Raw genomic sequence first — 17,028 nt, 5'->3', positions numbered from 1 at the left:
CATCGGCACCATCGTCATCATCATCTTCAACACGAGTAAACATGCCGGTGAGAAATCAGGCGCATGCCCTCTCTATGTCCTTATGCTGAAGCGACCTTCTGTGCATGGGCTCCACCTTGCAGAAACTAGCGTTGCAGATCCGCGCACAGCTCGAAAACGTCACGGAGCTCCAGCCGGCGTCGGCGTCGGACCACATGCTCATGGTCCGCGTCAAGTGCACGTCGTGCCAGGAGGAGCACCCCAAGGACGTGGGCATCGCGCCCAATGAGGAGGCTGAGGTGCAAAAGGGGCGAAGCACTGCGAATTTAGTCATGAACTGCTCGGTGCGTCTCATCTTAAATCGGCTCCTCCTCTCCTCCCGCAACGAGCGAGTAATGCTGACCTGTAAGAGGTCCGAATGTAGCTGTGCAAGAGGGAAATGACTGCGAGTGAGTATATCAGACTGCGTCAGGAGTCTTTAGTAGGCTAATGGCTAGAGGGACTTTGTCAGAATTTGAAGAGCCAACAGCGAAAGCGCCGCTCTGGAGACCGTATTCGCCGTCGGAGGGCGCCGTTTTCTCGACCCTGTGCGTCGTTGAGGCTCGAGGCCTCGACTTTGTCGGCTTCATTCCTGTGGTGAGCCTCACACAAGCTTGGAAGAGATGCAAGAGAAGAGACTCGCTGACTGGCGAGTGACAATCGACAGGGCACATGGAAGTGCAAGTCTACCGAGTCCGATACAGTCTTTGATAGCGTCGAATTCGAAGATGGCGCGTGGACAGACTATGATGAGAAGGTCAGTGGCAGGGAGGTACACAAGGACAAAGCTGAATTGACTGCTGATGCGGTGGAGCGCAGGGAGGTGCATCGGTCTCGATTATGGAGCTCGAGAGTCAATGGGTTAGAGCGTGAAATACATCAAATTGGACCCAGTCCCCTAGCTCTTTTTTGATGGAGTCAGCCTCTACCGAAGAGGAGGCTGAGGAACATGTCCTCGCCAGAGGATCGGTCAAGAAGGTGGCTGTGCTCGCTTTGTGCAATCAAAAGAGTCTGAAATCGGGGCGTGGGCGTTTCACCGGCCTACTTCACGGGCGTTTGCCTCATTGAACGCCCCTTGAGCCCACTTGGATATGCTCGAAACGCTGGTCGAATGAAAGGCTCTTGTTTAGGCAGGATCGTCTCTTCTTTCCTCACGATCCATTGTCAAACACCATGCAGCCATTGCCACTCCTCTTTTTGCTCCTTCTGACCTGGACCTTGGCATCATGTAGGACGGTGTCATTTCCGCGCGGGCGCGGTATGATGCCCAGTCACGCCTCGTCGTGCGATACAGCCCTTTACCAGAGCATAGCGTACTACAATGCAGCTTCGTGAGTTGTGCCATCTGCAATGGACAAAGTAGGAAGGAGGACTCAAAAGTGAGTACGTCCTCACCAGAAAATGTGACAATCTCACCGAAAATACTCCAATTGGAGAGGACGGCAAGCTCCTGTGGCAGACGGGCAATGGGGCCGACATTCAGCGAGTCCTTCTATCCTACAGTCCATCACTCAACAGTCTTGTACTCACCCACCAAGGAACAAATCGCTCTTCTTCGTCGTCTATCTTTCACGACCTCCAGCTGCACCGGACCGACCCGGACCCCACGCGGCTGGGCTTCCTAGGTAATGGCGTCGGTGTCCACGTTGGCTTTCAAAAGGCCTGGCTCGATACGACAGATGAGGTGATGCAGACGCTAAAGCAATTTATGGGAGGGCAGAGCAGGTACAAAGGGGCAAACCTCATTGTCACAGGAAACAGCCTGGGAGCAGCAATTGCCCTCTTGCAGGCGGCAAGAATCACGCATGAGCTCGGTCATGAGGTCATGACAATACTTTGTGAGTTGATGCATGTTGTTCTGGCGAACCACGGCAATCGTGACTAATGATGGTTCGCGGCCGTGTGGGTCCTCTCAGACGGTCTACCTCGGGTTGGCAACCAAGCAGTTGAGTGTTTCCGCGATGAGGGTGTTGGGTCATTGTCTGACGATCACATTTCTCCCCTAGTTTGCAAATGCAATCGACCAGCTACTACCTCACCAACGTCACATCGTCCATGACAAAGATCCGATAACACACGTCCCTTCACCCAAGTTTGGCTACGTTCACCCGTCTGGAGAAGTGTGGACCAAAGACATAGAGGACAGACAAGAGGAGCTCAGACCTGCCGAAGACTGCCCGGGGCAGGAGAATGAGCAGTGCAGCAAGTCGGTCCCCTTTTACGACTATTTCAACGATTACATCGATCATAAGGGCCCCTACGTTGGCGTCGTGCTTAGGTGCCAAATAACCGTTCCAAACCATCGGCATGCAGTGACAGTCGGCCAAGGCTGCTCGCGTAGTTCGCTCATGAGTATGTTGAAGCCCAATCATTCGCATCCAGGTCAACATCATGCTGCTGCTGCTGCTAAGAAGGCAATCGCTGGTCATGGATACGCGAAGCACCGGCCTCAACTCGTACACGTGCAATAGATGTCGAAGTCACTGTATTGATAGCTTGTATCGGCTATGTTTGGCTTCAGACTTTGAATGATGGAGACTTGAGTGGGGATTGAACAAGGCTCTTCTGGCACTGTCCTGAGAAGGGATCTCAGAAGGAGTAAATAGAAGTGAAGAACACCGCATCTTACCTTCGATTGCATCTGTTGGAAAGTATCAAACGTCTTTGACCTGTCCGATTGCCTTAGCATTGGTAAAGTGTCGGCGACTGCGAAAATTTGCAATCCTCGCTCGACGCTGCCCACGTTTGCTCATTGACGGGCCACAACAAGCTCACTTGTCTGCCCTCCGCGATGCGAAAGCAGTTGTAGCTGATGTCGAGCAGGCCAATGATTCATCAGTGCATGTTTCCTTTCGCCCAGTCGTGAAATCAACTGCGCTGCATACTCACGTTCGACTTTTCCAACCGCCATCGCCAAAGTCGATAGTGACATTGACTTTAGCAAATTCCGTCCGGAAGTTGATGTTGAGGCCTCCAAAGTAGCACGCTGCAGCCTTGACGGAGAATCCTAGCTCATCGAACTTTTTAATGTCCTTGTCCTTCCACATCGTGCTTGTGGCTGTCGTCAGAAAGGTCTTCAAGGCCTTTTAGCAGGTGGGTACCATGAAAAGATGCGTCAGATGGCAAGGGCAACTCCTTTAAAGAATGACAGATATTTTTTACTCACTCCATCCTCTGTGGTCTGCGTATTAGCGGCCGCGACGCCAGCAGCCACGGCTGTCGAGATGATGCCGCTGAAAATTTGCGAGATTCCCCCCTCAGGGACAGCGGTAAGCGTCAGACCGTTGGCAGGGGCGACCGACATTGTCATTATGGTGAGGACCGAGACAAAGGTGATGAGCGCAAAGAAACGCATCGTATGGATGAATCGAAGATGGAAAAGGGAGATGGGTGAAAGGGAAGACTGAGATAGATCGATGTGGGAAGAAAGTTCGCCTATGACGCTCTCTTCTTGTACACTGAGACAGTGTCTCCCCTTCACCAGACCGATGATGACCAAGCAAGACAAAGCCGCATCTTTGCACACTGCCACGGGTCACCGTCTCCATGTAACTCCCCTTCATCAACGACAACGCCGCTTTCTGTGCTCAGAATCACCCTCTCGTCACGCTGTTCCGTCGACGTCTTGTCACGAGCAGATTGGTGGCCCCTCCAAGCACGGAAGCTTCACCCCGTCCGAGCCGGACGACACATTGGCATTTGTCAGCGAGGCAATGTTCCTGGCGTAGGAGATCCTTGTAAGGTTACCACTGTGGCTGTTGAACCTCAATGAAGGCACGGCATAGTGTCCGCCGCGGTCGGAGCTCTCGCATGCACCGATAACGCTTTCCTCCTGTCCATCGTATTCCGCTCCGACAAAGTCTCCGCACCATTTACTGCGGGCCAAGCACTGCTCGTGGGAGAGTCAACATTATGGTTCTCTCCAAGTGCAGTCAGCCTTATTCCAGAGGCAGACCGAAAGGGGCTTGGCAAGAGCTGCTAGATGCGATTTCACAGACTTGGACAATAGCAAGCGTTGATAGCCCACAGGCATCCGGATATTTCCAAATCGATCAAATCGAAGCACAAACGTCACACGAGTCAATGTGTGTGTGTTAGGTCATCTTGGCCGTCAATGATATTGCTTCACTTTGACAACAGCCACGGCAGGACAGCATCGAGCCAGGCCTTTGGCTGATCGCACATGGGCAGATGACCAGCATTGGGAATCTCTGCAAATGTGGTGCCGGCATCTGTCGACAGCTTCTTAAGCGTCTCAGGGAGCTTGCCATCGGCTGAGCCAGCGACAAGGAGCGTAGGCATCTTCTTGAGTTGGTCGACGAGGCCCTGAGCAAGCAAATCGTAGCCTTGAAGTGCTCTCGCGCCCTTCTCAAAGCCCTCCACGCTCGTGGACATGATCATCGCATGCGTTCTGCGGCGCACCTCGTCCGTGGCAGCCGAGCCAGGCCCGTACCACCTGGGCACCGTCGCCTCGGCCAGGGCCTCCATTCCCTTTGCGTGGGCTAGGGCGATGCGCTCGTCCCAGGCTGCGCGATTCGCTTCGGGCGAAGCGGCCTGGGTGTCACAAGCCACGATGCGTGCCGCCCGATGGGAGTGCCGCACGGCAAAGGCCAGCGCGGTGGCGCCTCCCTGACTGACGCCCACGACGGCGTGGGCCTTGTCAATACCGAGGCCATCGAGGACGGCTGCCACGTCGTCGGCCAGCGCATCGACGGTGCATGGCTGCGGAGGGACGCTGCTGTTGCCATGGCCACGTTGGTCGTAGGTGACGAGGTTGAAGTGGCCGGACAAGGCGGGCACGACCTGGTCCCACATCGTCAGGTTGGTCATGAGCGAGTTGACGAGGACGAGCCAGGGAGCCTGCATGCTGTGGAAGTGCACCCTCGTGGATAGGTTGACGCCCTGTCCAGCCTGGACGAGTCCTCGGTTGCTGGCTCCGTCGGCACTGTGTGGGTAGGCAGCAGCACGGGGCGTGGCTTCCTCCTCGGCCAGGCCTGGAACTGGGCAGGGCTGGTCCGCGCGCTCGTCAATGTCGAGAGCCACAAGGAACCGGCTGACCATGTTGTACGTCGCACAGGTCGCCACAGCCTCGGTCATCTTGCGGTTCGTTGCCTCGCCTTCACTGTCGCCGCCTTGTGCCAGGGCAGCACGCAGCTCGCTGAATGTTGTCTCGGGCACCTGGACCGTCGTCGTCATGGCGTCAGCAAGGCGCAGCGCAGCGGCTTGCAGCTCCGACAGCTGGCCTGGCCCAGCCGAGGTCAGCGAAGCAGTCGGTGCTTGGACGTCACCGATGCGCGTCAGCTGCTCGCGCGTGACGCCGGCCGACGTGGCGACATGCTCGTGGTGGATCCACTCAAACGCTGCCCGATTGCGTGCGGCCACACGAAGGATCTGCCACACATTCCGTCAGCAAAGGAGCGTGCTTGTGCTTGAATGAAGAAGCTCTTTCATGATAGAGAGAAGACCGCTCACCATGATCTCCCTCAGGTCATCCTGGAGCGTGCTGCCAGTGCGAATGGCGCCCAGAAGCTTGGACCAGCCCTCGGCGACGGGGGGCGCATTGAGGAGGGAGCGGTCCAACGGCGTCAGACCACGGGTGCCACGCCGAGCACGGATAGCATCGGCGATGGGCCCCGGCGTATCTTTGGGTACATAGGGGACGCGCACCATGGCTCGAGTGAGAGATGGCGCTTCGTGAAGAGTGAGTTGTTGGTCTAGCTGAGACACGAAGGACGTCGAGCAGAGTGGAGAGAAAAAAACAGGCGCCGATTTCTTCTCCGATCGGAATTAGTGCGTCCGCCACGTCGAGAAGAATGCGTCGACGAGGAAGCCAGGCTTCAGCACAATAGCCTTGGACAGACCGTTGACTAGATGTGAAAAGACTATCACCACGCAGACAGGAAGAAGAGCGAAGGATGCCTTAAGTGTCTAATTATTTACGATGTATTGTTCGTGGACAGGAGAGACACATGCAGCAGTAATAATCTACCGTGGTGAAAGCTCAATCGTCGGTGTAGTCCATTCCATTTCTTCTTGTTCGTGATCAGTCGGCCGGTAGGAGCGTCTATAGCTTCGTGACATAGTCGATCGGGTACCCCAGTGCGTTGCACTGCTCGCCTCTCTGATCGAGCTCGACCATGCCGGGCTCCGGGCCCAAGCTCCACAGCCCCGCTCCTCCGCCGCTGCCGTCAGTGGCAGAGATCTGCTGCCATTGTTTTCCGCTCAATAGGCTCTGGGTCGTCGTATAACCTCGAGTTTGGAGGTAGGCGGCCGATGGGTTCGGGTCGCCCGTCCGCGCAAACGATGTCCAGTGGTCCATGAGGAGGTTCACATAGGGAATGTCGTACTCGTCTCGCGGGGCCAGCCTGAAGGCGTAACCTGGCGTTCCGAATACAGGCAGGAGATCGCCCGAGTGGCAGCTAATAAGGAGACATTGCATGAAGATGAGCATAAGCGTCTGGGGCTACTTCGAACGACTGCAACACTCACAGATAGTAGGGCTGGCCGGCCGATTTCTGCTGGCAGATGGCGAAGGGGTCGTAGTTGGGAATCTGGATCGACCGTTGGTTCTGGTAGTAGCCCCAGAGACCGGCAGACAAGGCGCCCGACTGTGCCGCTGCGTAGAGCGTTGCCTCCTGCCCACAACGAGCAATTGAGGTGATATCCGTCACCACGCTGACCGTGGTATTCTGCACGCCGCCAGGCCCATTCGCCGGGAAGAGGTCGGGCTTCGATTCAATTGTGGTACGATTGCCATCAGAGACGCCTGCACTCTTGAGACCGGCATCCAGGTTCGTCTCTGAGGCGCTAGGAATGCCGCTTCCGAGGCTCCCCAGTTCGTCACGCATAAAGCCTTGGAGGAGAGGCACGCCGGTTTGGACAAATCCTTTACCGAAGTTCAGTCGCCGCTGGGTGATGAGATGATTATCGACGAGAAGCGCGCTCGCCTTGGGAGAGGCGTTTAGGAAATTGCCCGTGGGGACGGCCCTGAGACACTCCAACAAGTTTTCGGTTGTCTCTTTGGTCGAGCAGCCCAGGGCGGTGATGGCTTTGCTTGAGCTGCCACTGTCGGCCAGCGAGTCTTTGACCGTCTGCAACGCATTCGCGTTGTCCGACGGCCGGCCCGACTGGACTATGGCACGGTGGAAGAGGCCCTGGGCAGCAAGGCTGCCCATCAAGGCGCTGACGAGCTGCGCGCCTGCGCTCTGCCCAAAGACCGTCACCGCGCTTGGGTCACCTCCAAAGTAGTGAATGTTCTCCTTGACCCACTGCAGCGCGGTAATGACGTCTCCGAAGCCATAGTTGGCATGTTCGCCGTCCGTGTCAATGGCGAGAAAGCCCAGCGTGCCCAAGCGGTAATTTGGAGTGACGACGACGACGTCTCCCCGGCTGGCGAGGCTGCCGCCATCGAAGGTCTGGTCGAGGCCCGAGCCGGAGCTGAAGCCGCCTCCGTGAAGCCAGAGCATGACGGGCCTGGATGCAGTCTGTCCACCATCCTTGGTCGTCTGAGCGGCGCCAGAGAGGGCGGGCGTAAAGACATTCAGGACAAGGCACTGCTCCGTGTAGGCGTAGTCGGTACCTGCGCCCTGAGGGCACTGGCCCGAGCGATTACCGTCGGTGGCATTGACGAGATCTGTCGCAGTGAGCACCTTGGACTGCTCAAAACGCGGCGTATTTGTCGCATACGGCACGTTCTGGAACCTGAACGAAAGAGCATCGCGAAAGCCGAGCCAGTGGCCCGTCTGGACACGCCAGAGGGCACTGAAGTCTGTCTCGTTTGCGTAGTGTCGCGGCGCGCTCTGGGTGCACAGCACCGGGAGCGTTTGATCGGCTGCCTTGGACGACACAGTCGTCTGGCTCTGCTTGCCGCCAATGATCAGGGCGGCATGCGACGACCCGTCCTGGTCCTGGTCCGCCCTCGAAGACACCATTGCCCTTGTTGTCCCTCGTTGCACTCGCGGCACAGCCGGCGCACTCCTACCAGCGAGCGCCGCATCAGAGCTTGTGCTTGAGTCGATCCAAAAAGCCTGACCTTCGGCGTACTGGCCTTTCAGGACAAGGTAGGCTAGCTGCTGCTCGAGGCCTGAGTCGATTTGCGCGCCTGGCACATAGAGTTTCTCGTTGAGCGCGCCGCAAGCCTTTTCTGCGTCGGACGCTGAGACAGGCATTGTAGCAAGCAGGTAGCCAGGCTGTCTGCGACTATCGTCCACCTCCCGCACCCAGTCGCCATCGTTCTGGTAAAGGAGCTGGAGCGAGGCCGCACGCGCCGAAGCACAGAACAACACCGTAATGGCGATGGAGAAGGCCGACAGAAGCATCGGTGGAGTTGCCCACATCGTGCTCGCTGTACACGCCTGGAGGTGTGGTGGTGCTCGTAAAGAGAGGGGGGATCAGGGGTCATCCGTCCATCATTTGAAAGGAAAAGGGAGCGTTCCCCGCACTCAAAACAGGCACCCCACGGCAATCCAAGCAACACTAGACTAGCCCTCATTTAGCGTCGCCGAATCGAACGCGGAAAAGGGCCTACGCGTCAAGAGGTAGAATCAGAACATTATTAGGTGAGTCAGCGTAGATCTGAGCACACCCGCCGCTTCCTGCGGTCCCGGCTTGTTAGCTCCTTGGCAGTCAAGGTGACACACGCGCCTCTTCGGTGATGCTCTAGCTATATATATAGATGTTCATTCGAGGTTCAATCACGGTGCGAGCCGGTCGATGGACCACTTGTCGCTCCTTGCGTCCTGCTCTGACTCAATGCTCCGCGTGTATCTTAAAAACCAGCCTCTCCCAATCAGCTTCCAGCTCACTCTCAGATCATTCACTGCCTTGCTCTCATCTCACCTGAATCGATCATGAAGCCGATTCTGCCTGCCCATCCAGAACTCGACTTCGTCCGGCACGAGCCTGTACCCTCCCCAGAAGTCGGGCACAGGCACCTGGCGGTCGCCCACTGCCTTCTCGGCCTCGGGCCCGTCGAGCCCTGCCGCTCCCTTGGCATCGTACTTGTCCTCTACGTCCCTCACGGCGCGTTCGAGCACCTCGCGTGACGCCAGTACCTGGCTCTGCGGGCTCGCGTGCGCCCCAATGCGGCTGCCCAGCGGGCGTCCGTCGTAGTAGCGCTGCGACTCGTCCTTTGTGATGCGCTCGACCTTGCCGCAGACTCGCACGGACCGGTGCAGGTCGTGCCAGTAGAATGTGAGGGCCGCAAACGGGTTGGCGTCCATCTCGCGTCCCTTCCTCGACGTGTAGTTGCTAAAAAAGACAAAGCCGCCGTCGTCGACTTGCTTCAGCAGCACGATGCGCGACGATGGCCGCGGCGGCGGGCCCAGCGTGGTCGTCGTCAGCGTCATGGCGCCCGGCTCCTCGATTGACGGGTGCGCCTGTGCATCCTTGAACCAGGCAGTGAACTGCGAGATGGGATCCGAAGAGAGTGACTCAAAGGCGAGGCCGTCCGTCTTGTACTGCATGTGCGTCTTGACTTCCGCTACGACGCTACCGCCACCGCCACCGCCAGCGCTGCTGCTGCCGCCACCGCCCGCCGAATGGTCCGTCATGAGCCTTCTTTGCAGAAAGAGACACCGCTGCTGCCGAGGGAAAGTAGAAAGAGCCAGACGAAGTCCTCCTGCTCTTGTCGTCGTGAGCATTACACGATGATGGACAGGGCGAGGTTGGCGGCGCCTATTCTTCGGCCGACTGGTAAGAAGAAAGTCTGTCGGCTTTTCCTCCACTTCCTGTTGCATGATCTTAAAGACGGAAACTGAACACGGATGATGAAAGCCGCATCGTGCAGCTCAATTCGAAGATCAGCTAGTCGACGCAGGGGCAATCAAGTGCTGTGTGTCGCTCTTGTGTGAGCAGCGAGTGTTTCTGTCCCGCGTTGGCGCAGAAGAAGTCTCGGTTGGTGCTAGAAAGCGGCTCCGTGAGGCCAATGATTCATTGATGCTGAGATCGGTAGCAGGTAGCAGGTACATGGAGCAAGATGCAATGAAGAAGAGATCGAGAACAAGTTGTGTATGTGCGAGTCATTGAAGCTAACCGTCCTTCCTATACCGTCACAGCGCCACTGCCGATGCCCAAGCCGGCCTGAGCACGAATAGTCTCGCGCGTCTTTTGCAGCGCCTTTCCCAGTTCGTTTCTGCCGACGGCAATTCCTCCGTTGCCACTGGCATTGCCCCAGAAGGCGTCGGTAGGGCTCGCCTCGACGAGCTCGGCGTCGCCCGTCATGAGGAGCTGGCGCCGGAGTGCAGAGTGCTGGCTGAACTTGAGCAGGAGCACCTCACGCATCGCGGCCACGTTGAGCCCCTTGCCGATCCACCCTCGCTTCACGTCAGAGATGTTCTTGCGTGCTTCTCGAATAGCGTCGACGGGTGTTGAGGCTTTGCGCACTTTGGCTGCAATGTCGGGCCGCTGGGGCAGGAATTTGAGCGACTGAAACAGGTGCTCTGTTCAAGACATTTCGTTAAGCCTATAGTCTCGCAAGTACAGGCATACTCTGAAGCATCACTGACCTGCTGTGGGGTATCTGATGCCATCGAGATAGACGGCATGGTCGGAGGAGTTGCTCAGCCAGAAGTACGCCTGGTCGCGTCTGTAGAAGTGGATGCGGTCCACAGTCACTTGGTCCTGGTCGTCGTTCTCTTCTGTCCCATGCGCTGCTGCAGCGGTGATCTCGTCTTGGTCCGACGAAGGACCAGGAGCAGGCCCGTCCTCCTGCAGAGACGACTGCTTGGACCCTCGTCTCGCTGGCGCTTCCAATGACCCAGCGGGCGACGAGCTCTTCTCGTTCCTCGCTGGTAGCCCCTCACCGACCGCAAGCTGATCGACGTCATCCTCTGACCCCGTGTCTGGCTGTTCCCGCTGTTTTCTCGATCTCTTTGCGCCAATACGCTTGATGCCGCTGCCCCCGAACAAGGAACTCCATCGCGACCGTTCTCTTGTCGGGTCGGCCCCAACGGCTGCCGTCTCCATAGAAGCTGCCGCCGCCATTTTCCTTATCAAGCTCGAAGCAAGTCGGACGTGCAGCGTTATGCGAGGTCAGAAGAAGCTGGAGAAAGTGGCGGCAACGTGCAAGGAGAAAGGAACAATGAGGATGGAAAGGAAGGAGCAAGAAGGTTGACGAGGAGGAAAGCTGGGTTGCTATCCCTTCCCACAGTCAAGCTTGGCACTTTCAAGGAAATGAGACAAAATCTTCCACCTAGCGCCCGATCAGGCACCGAAATAACCACATCCTCTTGCTCTTTCGTGCTGCACAGTACATCAGTACTGCCCAATTCGCCTTTTTTTCCTCCCGTGAACCCGTCTTCGTCACGGCCGGTTAGTCGGAAATGCCATTCAGTGGAGCGATGGCGTGCGCGCCAAAATCTAAAGGGGCAAGTGGAGCCGCGGCCTCTTCTTCTTTGCAATGCACATTCGACGCGCGCCTGACAGGCTTCGCTACCTGCAGCAGTAGCAGCAAAAGCTAGGGTACGTAGCGCCGAGCTGACCTGACTTCTTACGGGGCAAGGCACAGACTTTGCAGAATGACTAGCTTAGTCGTAGTAGTCTGTTGCAATCAATCCGAGCTTGAACCCTGGCCCTCGACGCTGCGCCTTTGCCCTGATTGAGAAGGTTGCGTGGGCGTTGAAATTCACGCGTGCAAGCGGCGCTTTTCAACCTCAGCAAAGAGGACAGTGGAACAGATGCATCAAGTGCTGCGTTCATATTAGAAATCACAAGTCTTCAACATTGCTTCAAGACATGGATGGAGATGATTGAAGCAGTCGAATGACAAGAGACCCTGGAAGACGAGGGACGATTAGATAAATGAATGGCCTGTCGCGAGTCGCGTCGCACCCATCACGTGTCGTAGTGTTGGATTGTCTTGTCTGCACATCTCTGTGCGCCCGAGCGTTGGAGCACCCAGCAAAAGAGGCGACTCCTCCCCCAGGCAAGCGTGCACGAAAGCGCAAGCTACCGCCATGCCGCTGCATCTCCAGCACCACAAGTCCTATCACCCGTACAACCGCGAAAACATTGAGCGGGTACGGCGCGATGAGGAGCTTGCCAAGGCGCAGGAGCAGGAGGCTGAGCAGCAGTCCCTGGTCGCCGACTCCGAGGCGAGAATTGAGCTGCTGAGGCAGAAAAGAGCCGAAGCGGCGGCTGGAGGCGATCGCGACGGACGGCTCAAGGCTGCTGAACGGGAGCTCGACGGCAAGGCTGGCTCTTTGGAGAAATTTGACGAGGCGCAGAGAGCAAAGATCGGCGCACAGGACGTCGATTCCGCAAAGAGAACCCATTCCGGCCACATCAACTTTTGGGCCGACTTGGAGCAGGTGAGCCCGCCTCATCCTCCATGGTTGGGTGTACAGCATACTGACGGGTTTTTATTCCCCAGAAGACCTCGAGCTCTTCCTCTCCCTCTGTCTCAACTGGCAAGCGATCAAGAGACCGGGTCGAGAGCGAGGCAGATGCACGCCGCAGAAAGCTCGAAGAACAGGGGGCCTGGTTCCTGGGCAAACCCGCCAAAGACATGCAGCCTTGGTACACAAGCGAAGACCTGAAGAGCGGGCAGGAGCGCAAGAAGACGGAGGAGCAGCGGCTCGAAGAGGCCTACAAGGACGGCGTTCGCAAGTCGAGCGCAGATCCTCTCAAGCAAATGCCACAACCAGCCAAGGGTTCCTCTTTTAGCCACCTGTCTGGGACATCGCCATCGCCCTCGACCTCCAAGAGCCCCGGCTCCACGAGTATGGACGATCTACGCGCACAGGCTGCAGCTCGAGAGGCTGCCGAGAGAGCCAAGGCCGATGCGCTCATCGCTCAACGACAAAAGGCTGCTGGCTTCCGAATTGAAGAGACGCCGGTCAGAACGGCCGAAGGGTACAGCGACCAATTCAACCGCGAGGACGTCAGGGCAGCCAAGGAAGCGAGCAGGCATCGGCAAGAGAGACACTGGCGTGAGGAAGAGGCCCAGGCGAGGAAGGATTTTCAAAGTCGCCCGGAGCTAACCGACCCGGGCGGCGACAAGGTGACATTGTGGGATGGCCAAGGGGACCAAGTGATCAAGGTGAAAGAAGAGGAGGGAGGGATGGAGGAGTCCGGCATGAGGGGCACAGACGAAGGAGACATGATGACGATGACAATCGCAAAGAAAGAAGAGGCGAGTGGGGCGGAAGACACCTTACTAGCAGAAGTGCCAGACGATGAGGAGAGCGTGGAGGCGGGCAACGATGACAGCTTTGGAAGCTCAGAGCAGCAGGATGGACGCCGTCGTCCCCGCGAAAGCATGTATCCTGCGATTCTCGGAGAGATGATCGCAACAGTGCTTGAGCACGAGGACCACCTCTTTGCAAAATCGGAACATCGACTTCTGCGATCCTACTTCGATCTCGATTGTGAGTTCGTGTATAGCGATCGCTCTTGCTCGTCTGACTTACCTGTCCCTTTGTCCTGCACAGACGAGTCACGACACCTGCTTGCCCGATTGATACAGCGTAGGCCCAGCTGGCACAGGATTGACAAGCTGCGCTACAACTTCGACGTCAAGGATGTCGAAACAGCTGTCAACAACTTGTGCAGCCTGCCTCTGCCTGCACCGGAGAAAGAGGAGGTAGAGCAAGACGAAGGGGACGTGCCGCGGCGCTTCTGCTTGGGCACTGACGACATGTGCGGGGGCGAAGAGGAGGCGTTGGGACTGCTCAGCCTCGACGAACTCAAGAGCCTGGCAAAAAACATGAACAGGCTCAAGGGTAGTGCAACGACGACAAAGGCGTCTCTCATTGCTAGCCTGCTCGTCACAAAAGGTCAAGGCACACTCTTTGGCTTTGCAAACAAGTCGAAGGTCAACGTAGGCAGCGTAAAAAAGGGAGATGATACACCAAGAAAAGACCCTAAACAGCCGACGCTCTTTGCCACTGGGAGTCGAAAGAAACAGCAGGAGCAACAGGAACAAAGCCAGAGCGCCGTTCTTCGACAGCAGCTCGCCGTCATCATCGGGGGATGTGTCAAGCTGTGTCCCAACGCTAAGCGCCTCATTGACCGTGTGGCGCTCGTCTACTACCGTGGAATGCATCTCGGTGGCTCTGCCCTAACGACGGCGGTCCTCTCTCGAAGTCGAAGACGCAACTTTCCCGCCTACGAGTGGGTCCGATCCAAGGATCTCTTCGTCAGCAGAAAGCACCTCGTCGCCTACGAAGGAGCGCTGGCCATCGAAACGCAAATGGACGAGCTCATCGAATGGGACGGGAGCAAGGACGGCTTCTCCAGGGCGCTAAAGCTCTTTGAGGGCTGCTACGGCCAATGGCAAGAGGCCGTTGCCGAGGTCCTTGCATCGAAGCCACAGGGGATCGATCGGATGACATACCACCGAATGCGCTTTCATCCAGGCTGGCCTTTGACCAGAATTGTCTACAAAGGCGCCTCGGTCATGGGCCGCTTCAAGCTGTATGCGCGCGAGAAGGAGGTGCTTACGGCCCTCTTGGACCAGCGCGTATTTCGACGAGGAAGGCGAGGCGACTGGTATGATCGCCTGGCCCTTGTTCTAGCCCACTATCCTAGCCACGACGACGCTCGAAAGGCGAGGCGAGAGGCCCTCGCCGTTGCCGTGGCGGGCATCGAGGATGCCGATACGCATCTCATCTACCACGATACGCTCCAGAAGCGCATCGTTCGCCTCGAGAATCAGCTCAAGCTGCCGTTCAGCGAGAAGCACGACTTTTCCTACGCCAAACTCAAGCGGTGCGAGGAGAAGCACTTCAAGGGCACCAGACTCGACGTGATGATGCCTGAGAAGATGAAGACGGGCATCTTTGGCGTAGAGGTTCCCGTTTTGCCCTCCTGGGGAAAGGCAAAGCGACCTAGTATCGATGGCAAGAGAAGTGCTTCCGACTCCTCGTCGACCTCGTCGACCTCTTCTGCATCTGATGGACAGGCGCGCTCGGCGTCTCCTGCAGCCGTGGGATTCAGGGAACGTGCGCCGTTGCGCAAAGTCGTCAAGGTGGAGAAGAGGGGCGACTCTGAGGAGCAAGTGCAAATCGAAAGGCGTGAGGTCAAGGCGGACATGCACAGTGTCTGGCGGGGCCTTGATGGGCAGCCGTGCCGCGTCGAAATGCTTGTGCTGCAGGAGTACATGCATCTCGGCTACAAAGGATTTCACTGCGAGGGGGGAGTCCTGACCATGCTCTTTACTCTTGTCATGTGGGACGTCGTCTTTGCTCCCCTCGAGGGCGCTTTCGAAACACCCTACCAGCGTCAGCCACTAGACCTCGACGAGGACTCGTTTGCCATTGCCCGCGCGCCCTTGATCAGGGACCGTCTTGCCCACATCGAAGAGACTGGCGGCTTGGACAAGATTGCAGAGGCCGACGATCGAGAGAGGTCAAACAAGACATGGGCCATGGCCTGCCGTTGGGACAGCTTCAGCAAGGAAGACCTCCTCGAGATTGCAGAGTGCATGGGCGGCAGGGCGCTCTCGGTCGTGTGCCAGACGCTCGCCGAAGAATGGGGTCACTGCACCTCAGGTCTGCCCGATCTCGTCGTGTGGCGCTACGAAGACAAGAAGGTCAGATTCTGCGAGGTCAAGGGGCCCGGAGATCGCCTCAGCGACAAGCAGAAAGTTTGGATCGATATTCTCTCAAGAGCTGGCTGTCAGGTCGAGGTGAGCCTCGTGTCGGCACACTAGCAAGCGGACATCCATGCGCAGCGCCCAAGATCATGCAGCAGCATCGGTGAGGCTCAACTCATCACAATTGTAACTTTTCACCCACATTGTTGTTCACATTGCACGTCATGTATTTGTAAGCCAGCCACTAGACTCATTCTGCATCCTTCTTCAGCATGGGAACTCTGTCTCCCAAAAAGTTGAACCTTTGCTCCGCCTGAACGATCTCTGTCCTGATTTGCTTCTCTTTCTTGAGCCTCGCAGCCTCGTTCAGCTCCTTCCATCGAGAAGCGGCCTTTGAACGACGATGTGCCCCCAGGCCCAATTCAGAAGGCCCGATCGATGGATCCTCTTGGAAGCTCTTGCGAATCATTTCTGAGCGGAGATTTAAGGCTTGAGCCTTTCGGTGGTGTTCGGTTGCTTCTTTCAGCATGAAACTTCTTCTCCTCTGGTACTTTGGCAGCCTTTTTTCGTGTAGCGTCTTCAGGTCGCGCACGCAACTGTTCATCCGCTTTCCCCTCCCAGGGCCCAAATCACTTCCTTCTCGAGCCAGAGCGATTGTGCTGAGATATGGCTCTGTGTCGATGCGTCTCTGGTAGTCCTCAGCAGTCTTCTTTAATTGCGCGGACATCACAAGTTTCTGGCGTATGCGCCAAGAACAGTCTTCATGGTGTTTTGCGGCCTTTAAGAGCGTGTGCTTACGGCGAAGCGACAATATCATGTTCGACAACTTTCGCGATATTTTCGAGGGCACCACTTTCGCTTCTGTCGGGGACGGAGACCCGCATTGAGCTCGAGTCCTTTCGTTATCAGCCTGGAGCATGTCTTGTAATCGGCGAATATGGGCTTCTTTCTTTTCGATGTACGACCCGATATCCGACGAGACGAGCTCGGCGTAGTTAGGGACAAAGTCTGGTTGGTCTACTCCTTGGGCTTCTCCGGGAGTAGCAGCAGCAGTCATAGCTGGGTTGTTGCTGCTGCTCGAAGCCGCTGTATGGGAGTCGGGTGTATTCGCACGAGGCTGGTGCCGCCGAGTCAGGAGAGGAGCAACATCAGGTTGACGCAGTCGCAAGACATCATGATCAGTAGCGGGGTCGAGCGCTGTGACACCTTCGCTCAGGGCTCTATTCTCGTTCTCTTCAATTTGAGAAGTCGCAAGACATGGTCTGAGAAGAAGGGCGAGGGATAAGAGGACCAGCGATTGCGAGGCACTAGGTCGCATCTCAAACGCTTCCTGAAGGGAGAGTGATTGGGTCGAGGGTGTGAGGTCAAATTCGATAAGACGGCGCTTATCGCTCGAACGTGCTCCAGCCCTTGAGGTATTCGGACAGGAAAAAGAGGGCGAAGAGCAACTTGAGAGCTGATGGAGGCGTGGCGAG

General features: G+C 57.0%; 7 protein-coding genes across 7 annotated transcripts; 2 read left to right on the top strand and 5 right to left on the bottom strand.

The window, feature by feature from the left end:
* Positions 1-41: 41 nt before the first annotated feature.
* On the top strand, positions 42-1,103 carry FA10DRAFT_302340 (DUF866-domain-containing protein; the record flags this gene model as incomplete). The annotated part of the gene is made up of 6 exons (XM_025525102.1): positions 42-47; positions 123-323; positions 404-428; positions 491-615; positions 686-775; positions 838-1,103. The coding sequence occupies 6 exons, from the start codon at positions 42-44 to the stop codon at positions 889-891; spliced, it is 501 nt and encodes a 166-aa protein (XP_025376145.1). The 3' UTR covers positions 892-1,103.
* Positions 1,104-2,700: 1,597 nt separating this feature from the next.
* On the bottom strand, positions 2,701-3,322 carry FA10DRAFT_260872 (hypothetical protein; the record flags this gene model as incomplete). The annotated part of the gene is made up of 3 exons (XM_025520049.1): positions 2,701-2,827; positions 2,908-3,101; positions 3,185-3,322. The coding sequence occupies 3 exons, from the start codon at positions 3,320-3,322 to the stop codon at positions 2,701-2,703; spliced, it is 459 nt and encodes a 152-aa protein (XP_025376144.1).
* A 658-nt stretch (positions 3,323-3,980) lies between these two features.
* Positions 3,981-5,914, bottom strand: FA10DRAFT_267560 (alpha/beta-hydrolase). The gene is made up of 2 exons (XM_025521959.1): positions 5,491-5,914; positions 3,981-5,409 (listed from the first exon to the last, which is right to left on the bottom strand). The coding sequence occupies exons 1-2, from the start codon at positions 5,686-5,688 to the stop codon at positions 4,144-4,146; spliced, it is 1,464 nt and encodes a 487-aa protein (XP_025376143.1). The 5' UTR covers positions 5,689-5,914; the 3' UTR covers positions 3,981-4,143.
* Positions 5,915-5,936: 22 nt separating this feature from the next.
* FA10DRAFT_280106 (alpha/beta-hydrolase) lies at positions 5,937-8,469 on the bottom strand. Its single transcript, XM_025523593.1, has 2 exons — positions 6,508-8,469; positions 5,937-6,437 (listed from the first exon to the last, which is right to left on the bottom strand). The coding sequence occupies exons 1-2, from the start codon at positions 8,352-8,354 to the stop codon at positions 6,083-6,085; spliced, it is 2,202 nt and encodes a 733-aa protein (XP_025376142.1). The 5' UTR covers positions 8,355-8,469; the 3' UTR covers positions 5,937-6,082.
* A 242-nt stretch (positions 8,470-8,711) lies between these two features.
* FA10DRAFT_272296 (pyridoxamine 5'-phosphate oxidase) lies at positions 8,712-9,482 on the bottom strand (the record flags this gene model as incomplete). Its single annotated transcript, XM_025523126.1, has 2 exons — positions 8,712-8,784; positions 8,857-9,482. The coding sequence occupies 2 exons, from the start codon at positions 9,480-9,482 to the stop codon at positions 8,712-8,714; spliced, it is 699 nt and encodes a 232-aa protein (XP_025376141.1).
* A 436-nt stretch (positions 9,483-9,918) lies between these two features.
* On the bottom strand, positions 9,919-11,355 carry FA10DRAFT_252945 (DUF1768-domain-containing protein). Its single transcript, XM_025519669.1, has 2 exons — positions 10,524-11,355; positions 9,919-10,457 (listed from the first exon to the last, which is right to left on the bottom strand). Exons 1-2 carry the CDS (start codon positions 10,999-11,001, stop codon positions 10,060-10,062), a joined length of 876 nt encoding a protein of 291 aa, XP_025376140.1. The 5' UTR covers positions 11,002-11,355; the 3' UTR covers positions 9,919-10,059.
* A 561-nt stretch (positions 11,356-11,916) lies between these two features.
* Positions 11,917-15,824, top strand: FA10DRAFT_252943 (hypothetical protein). The gene is made up of 3 exons (XM_025519668.1): positions 11,917-12,326; positions 12,389-13,385; positions 13,449-15,824. Exons 1-3 carry the CDS (start codon positions 11,973-11,975, stop codon positions 15,668-15,670), a joined length of 3,573 nt encoding a protein of 1,190 aa, XP_025376139.1. The 5' UTR covers positions 11,917-11,972; the 3' UTR covers positions 15,671-15,824.
* Positions 15,825-17,028: the final 1,204 nt, after the last annotated feature.

The sequence above is a fragment of the Acaromyces ingoldii genome (genome assembly GCF_003144295.1).
Source record: "Acaromyces ingoldii strain MCA 4198 unplaced genomic scaffold FA10scaffold_4, whole genome shotgun sequence".
Taxonomy (NCBI): Eukaryota; Fungi; Basidiomycota; class Exobasidiomycetes; order Exobasidiales; family Cryptobasidiaceae; genus Acaromyces; species Acaromyces ingoldii.
Note: the sequence above shows the minus strand (reverse complement) of the source record. Positions and strands in the feature narration are given on the sequence as shown.

What these genes read in the sequence shown, in the direction of transcription:
- FA10DRAFT_267560 (XM_025521959.1), bottom strand. Translation starts at nt 5,688, where the DNA reads ATGGTGCGCGTCCCCTATGTACCCAAAGATACGCCGGGGCCCATCGCC. An exon ending in ATGACCTGAGGGAGATCATG is followed by an intron (nt 5,410 to 5,490) that starts GTGAGCGGTCTT and finishes AATGTGTGGCAG; the next exon opens with ATCCTTCGTGTGGCCGCACG.
- FA10DRAFT_280106 (XM_025523593.1), bottom strand. Translation starts at nt 8,354, where the DNA reads ATGTGGGCAACTCCACCGATGCTTCTGTCGGCCTTCTCCATCGCCATT. An exon ending in GCCGGCCAGCCCTACTATCT is followed by an intron (nt 6,438 to 6,507) that starts GTGAGTGTTGCA and finishes TCTCCTTATTAG; the next exon opens with CTGCCACTCGGGCGATCTCC.
- FA10DRAFT_252945 (XM_025519669.1), bottom strand. Translation starts at nt 11,001, where the DNA reads ATGGCGGCGGCAGCTTCTATGGAGACGGCAGCCGTTGGGGCCGACCCG. An exon ending in CATCAGATACCCCACAGCAG is followed by an intron (nt 10,458 to 10,523) that starts GTCAGTGATGCT and finishes TGTCTTGAACAG; the next exon opens with AGCACCTGTTTCAGTCGCTC.
- FA10DRAFT_252943 (XM_025519668.1), top strand. Translation starts at nt 11,973, where the DNA reads ATGCCGCTGCATCTCCAGCACCACAAGTCCTATCACCCGTACAACCGC. An exon ending in TTTGGGCCGACTTGGAGCAG is followed by an intron (nt 12,327 to 12,388) that starts GTGAGCCCGCCT and finishes TTTATTCCCCAG; the next exon opens with AAGACCTCGAGCTCTTCCTC. An exon ending in ATCCTACTTCGATCTCGATT is followed by an intron (nt 13,386 to 13,448) that starts GTGAGTTCGTGT and finishes TGTCCTGCACAG; the next exon opens with ACGAGTCACGACACCTGCTT.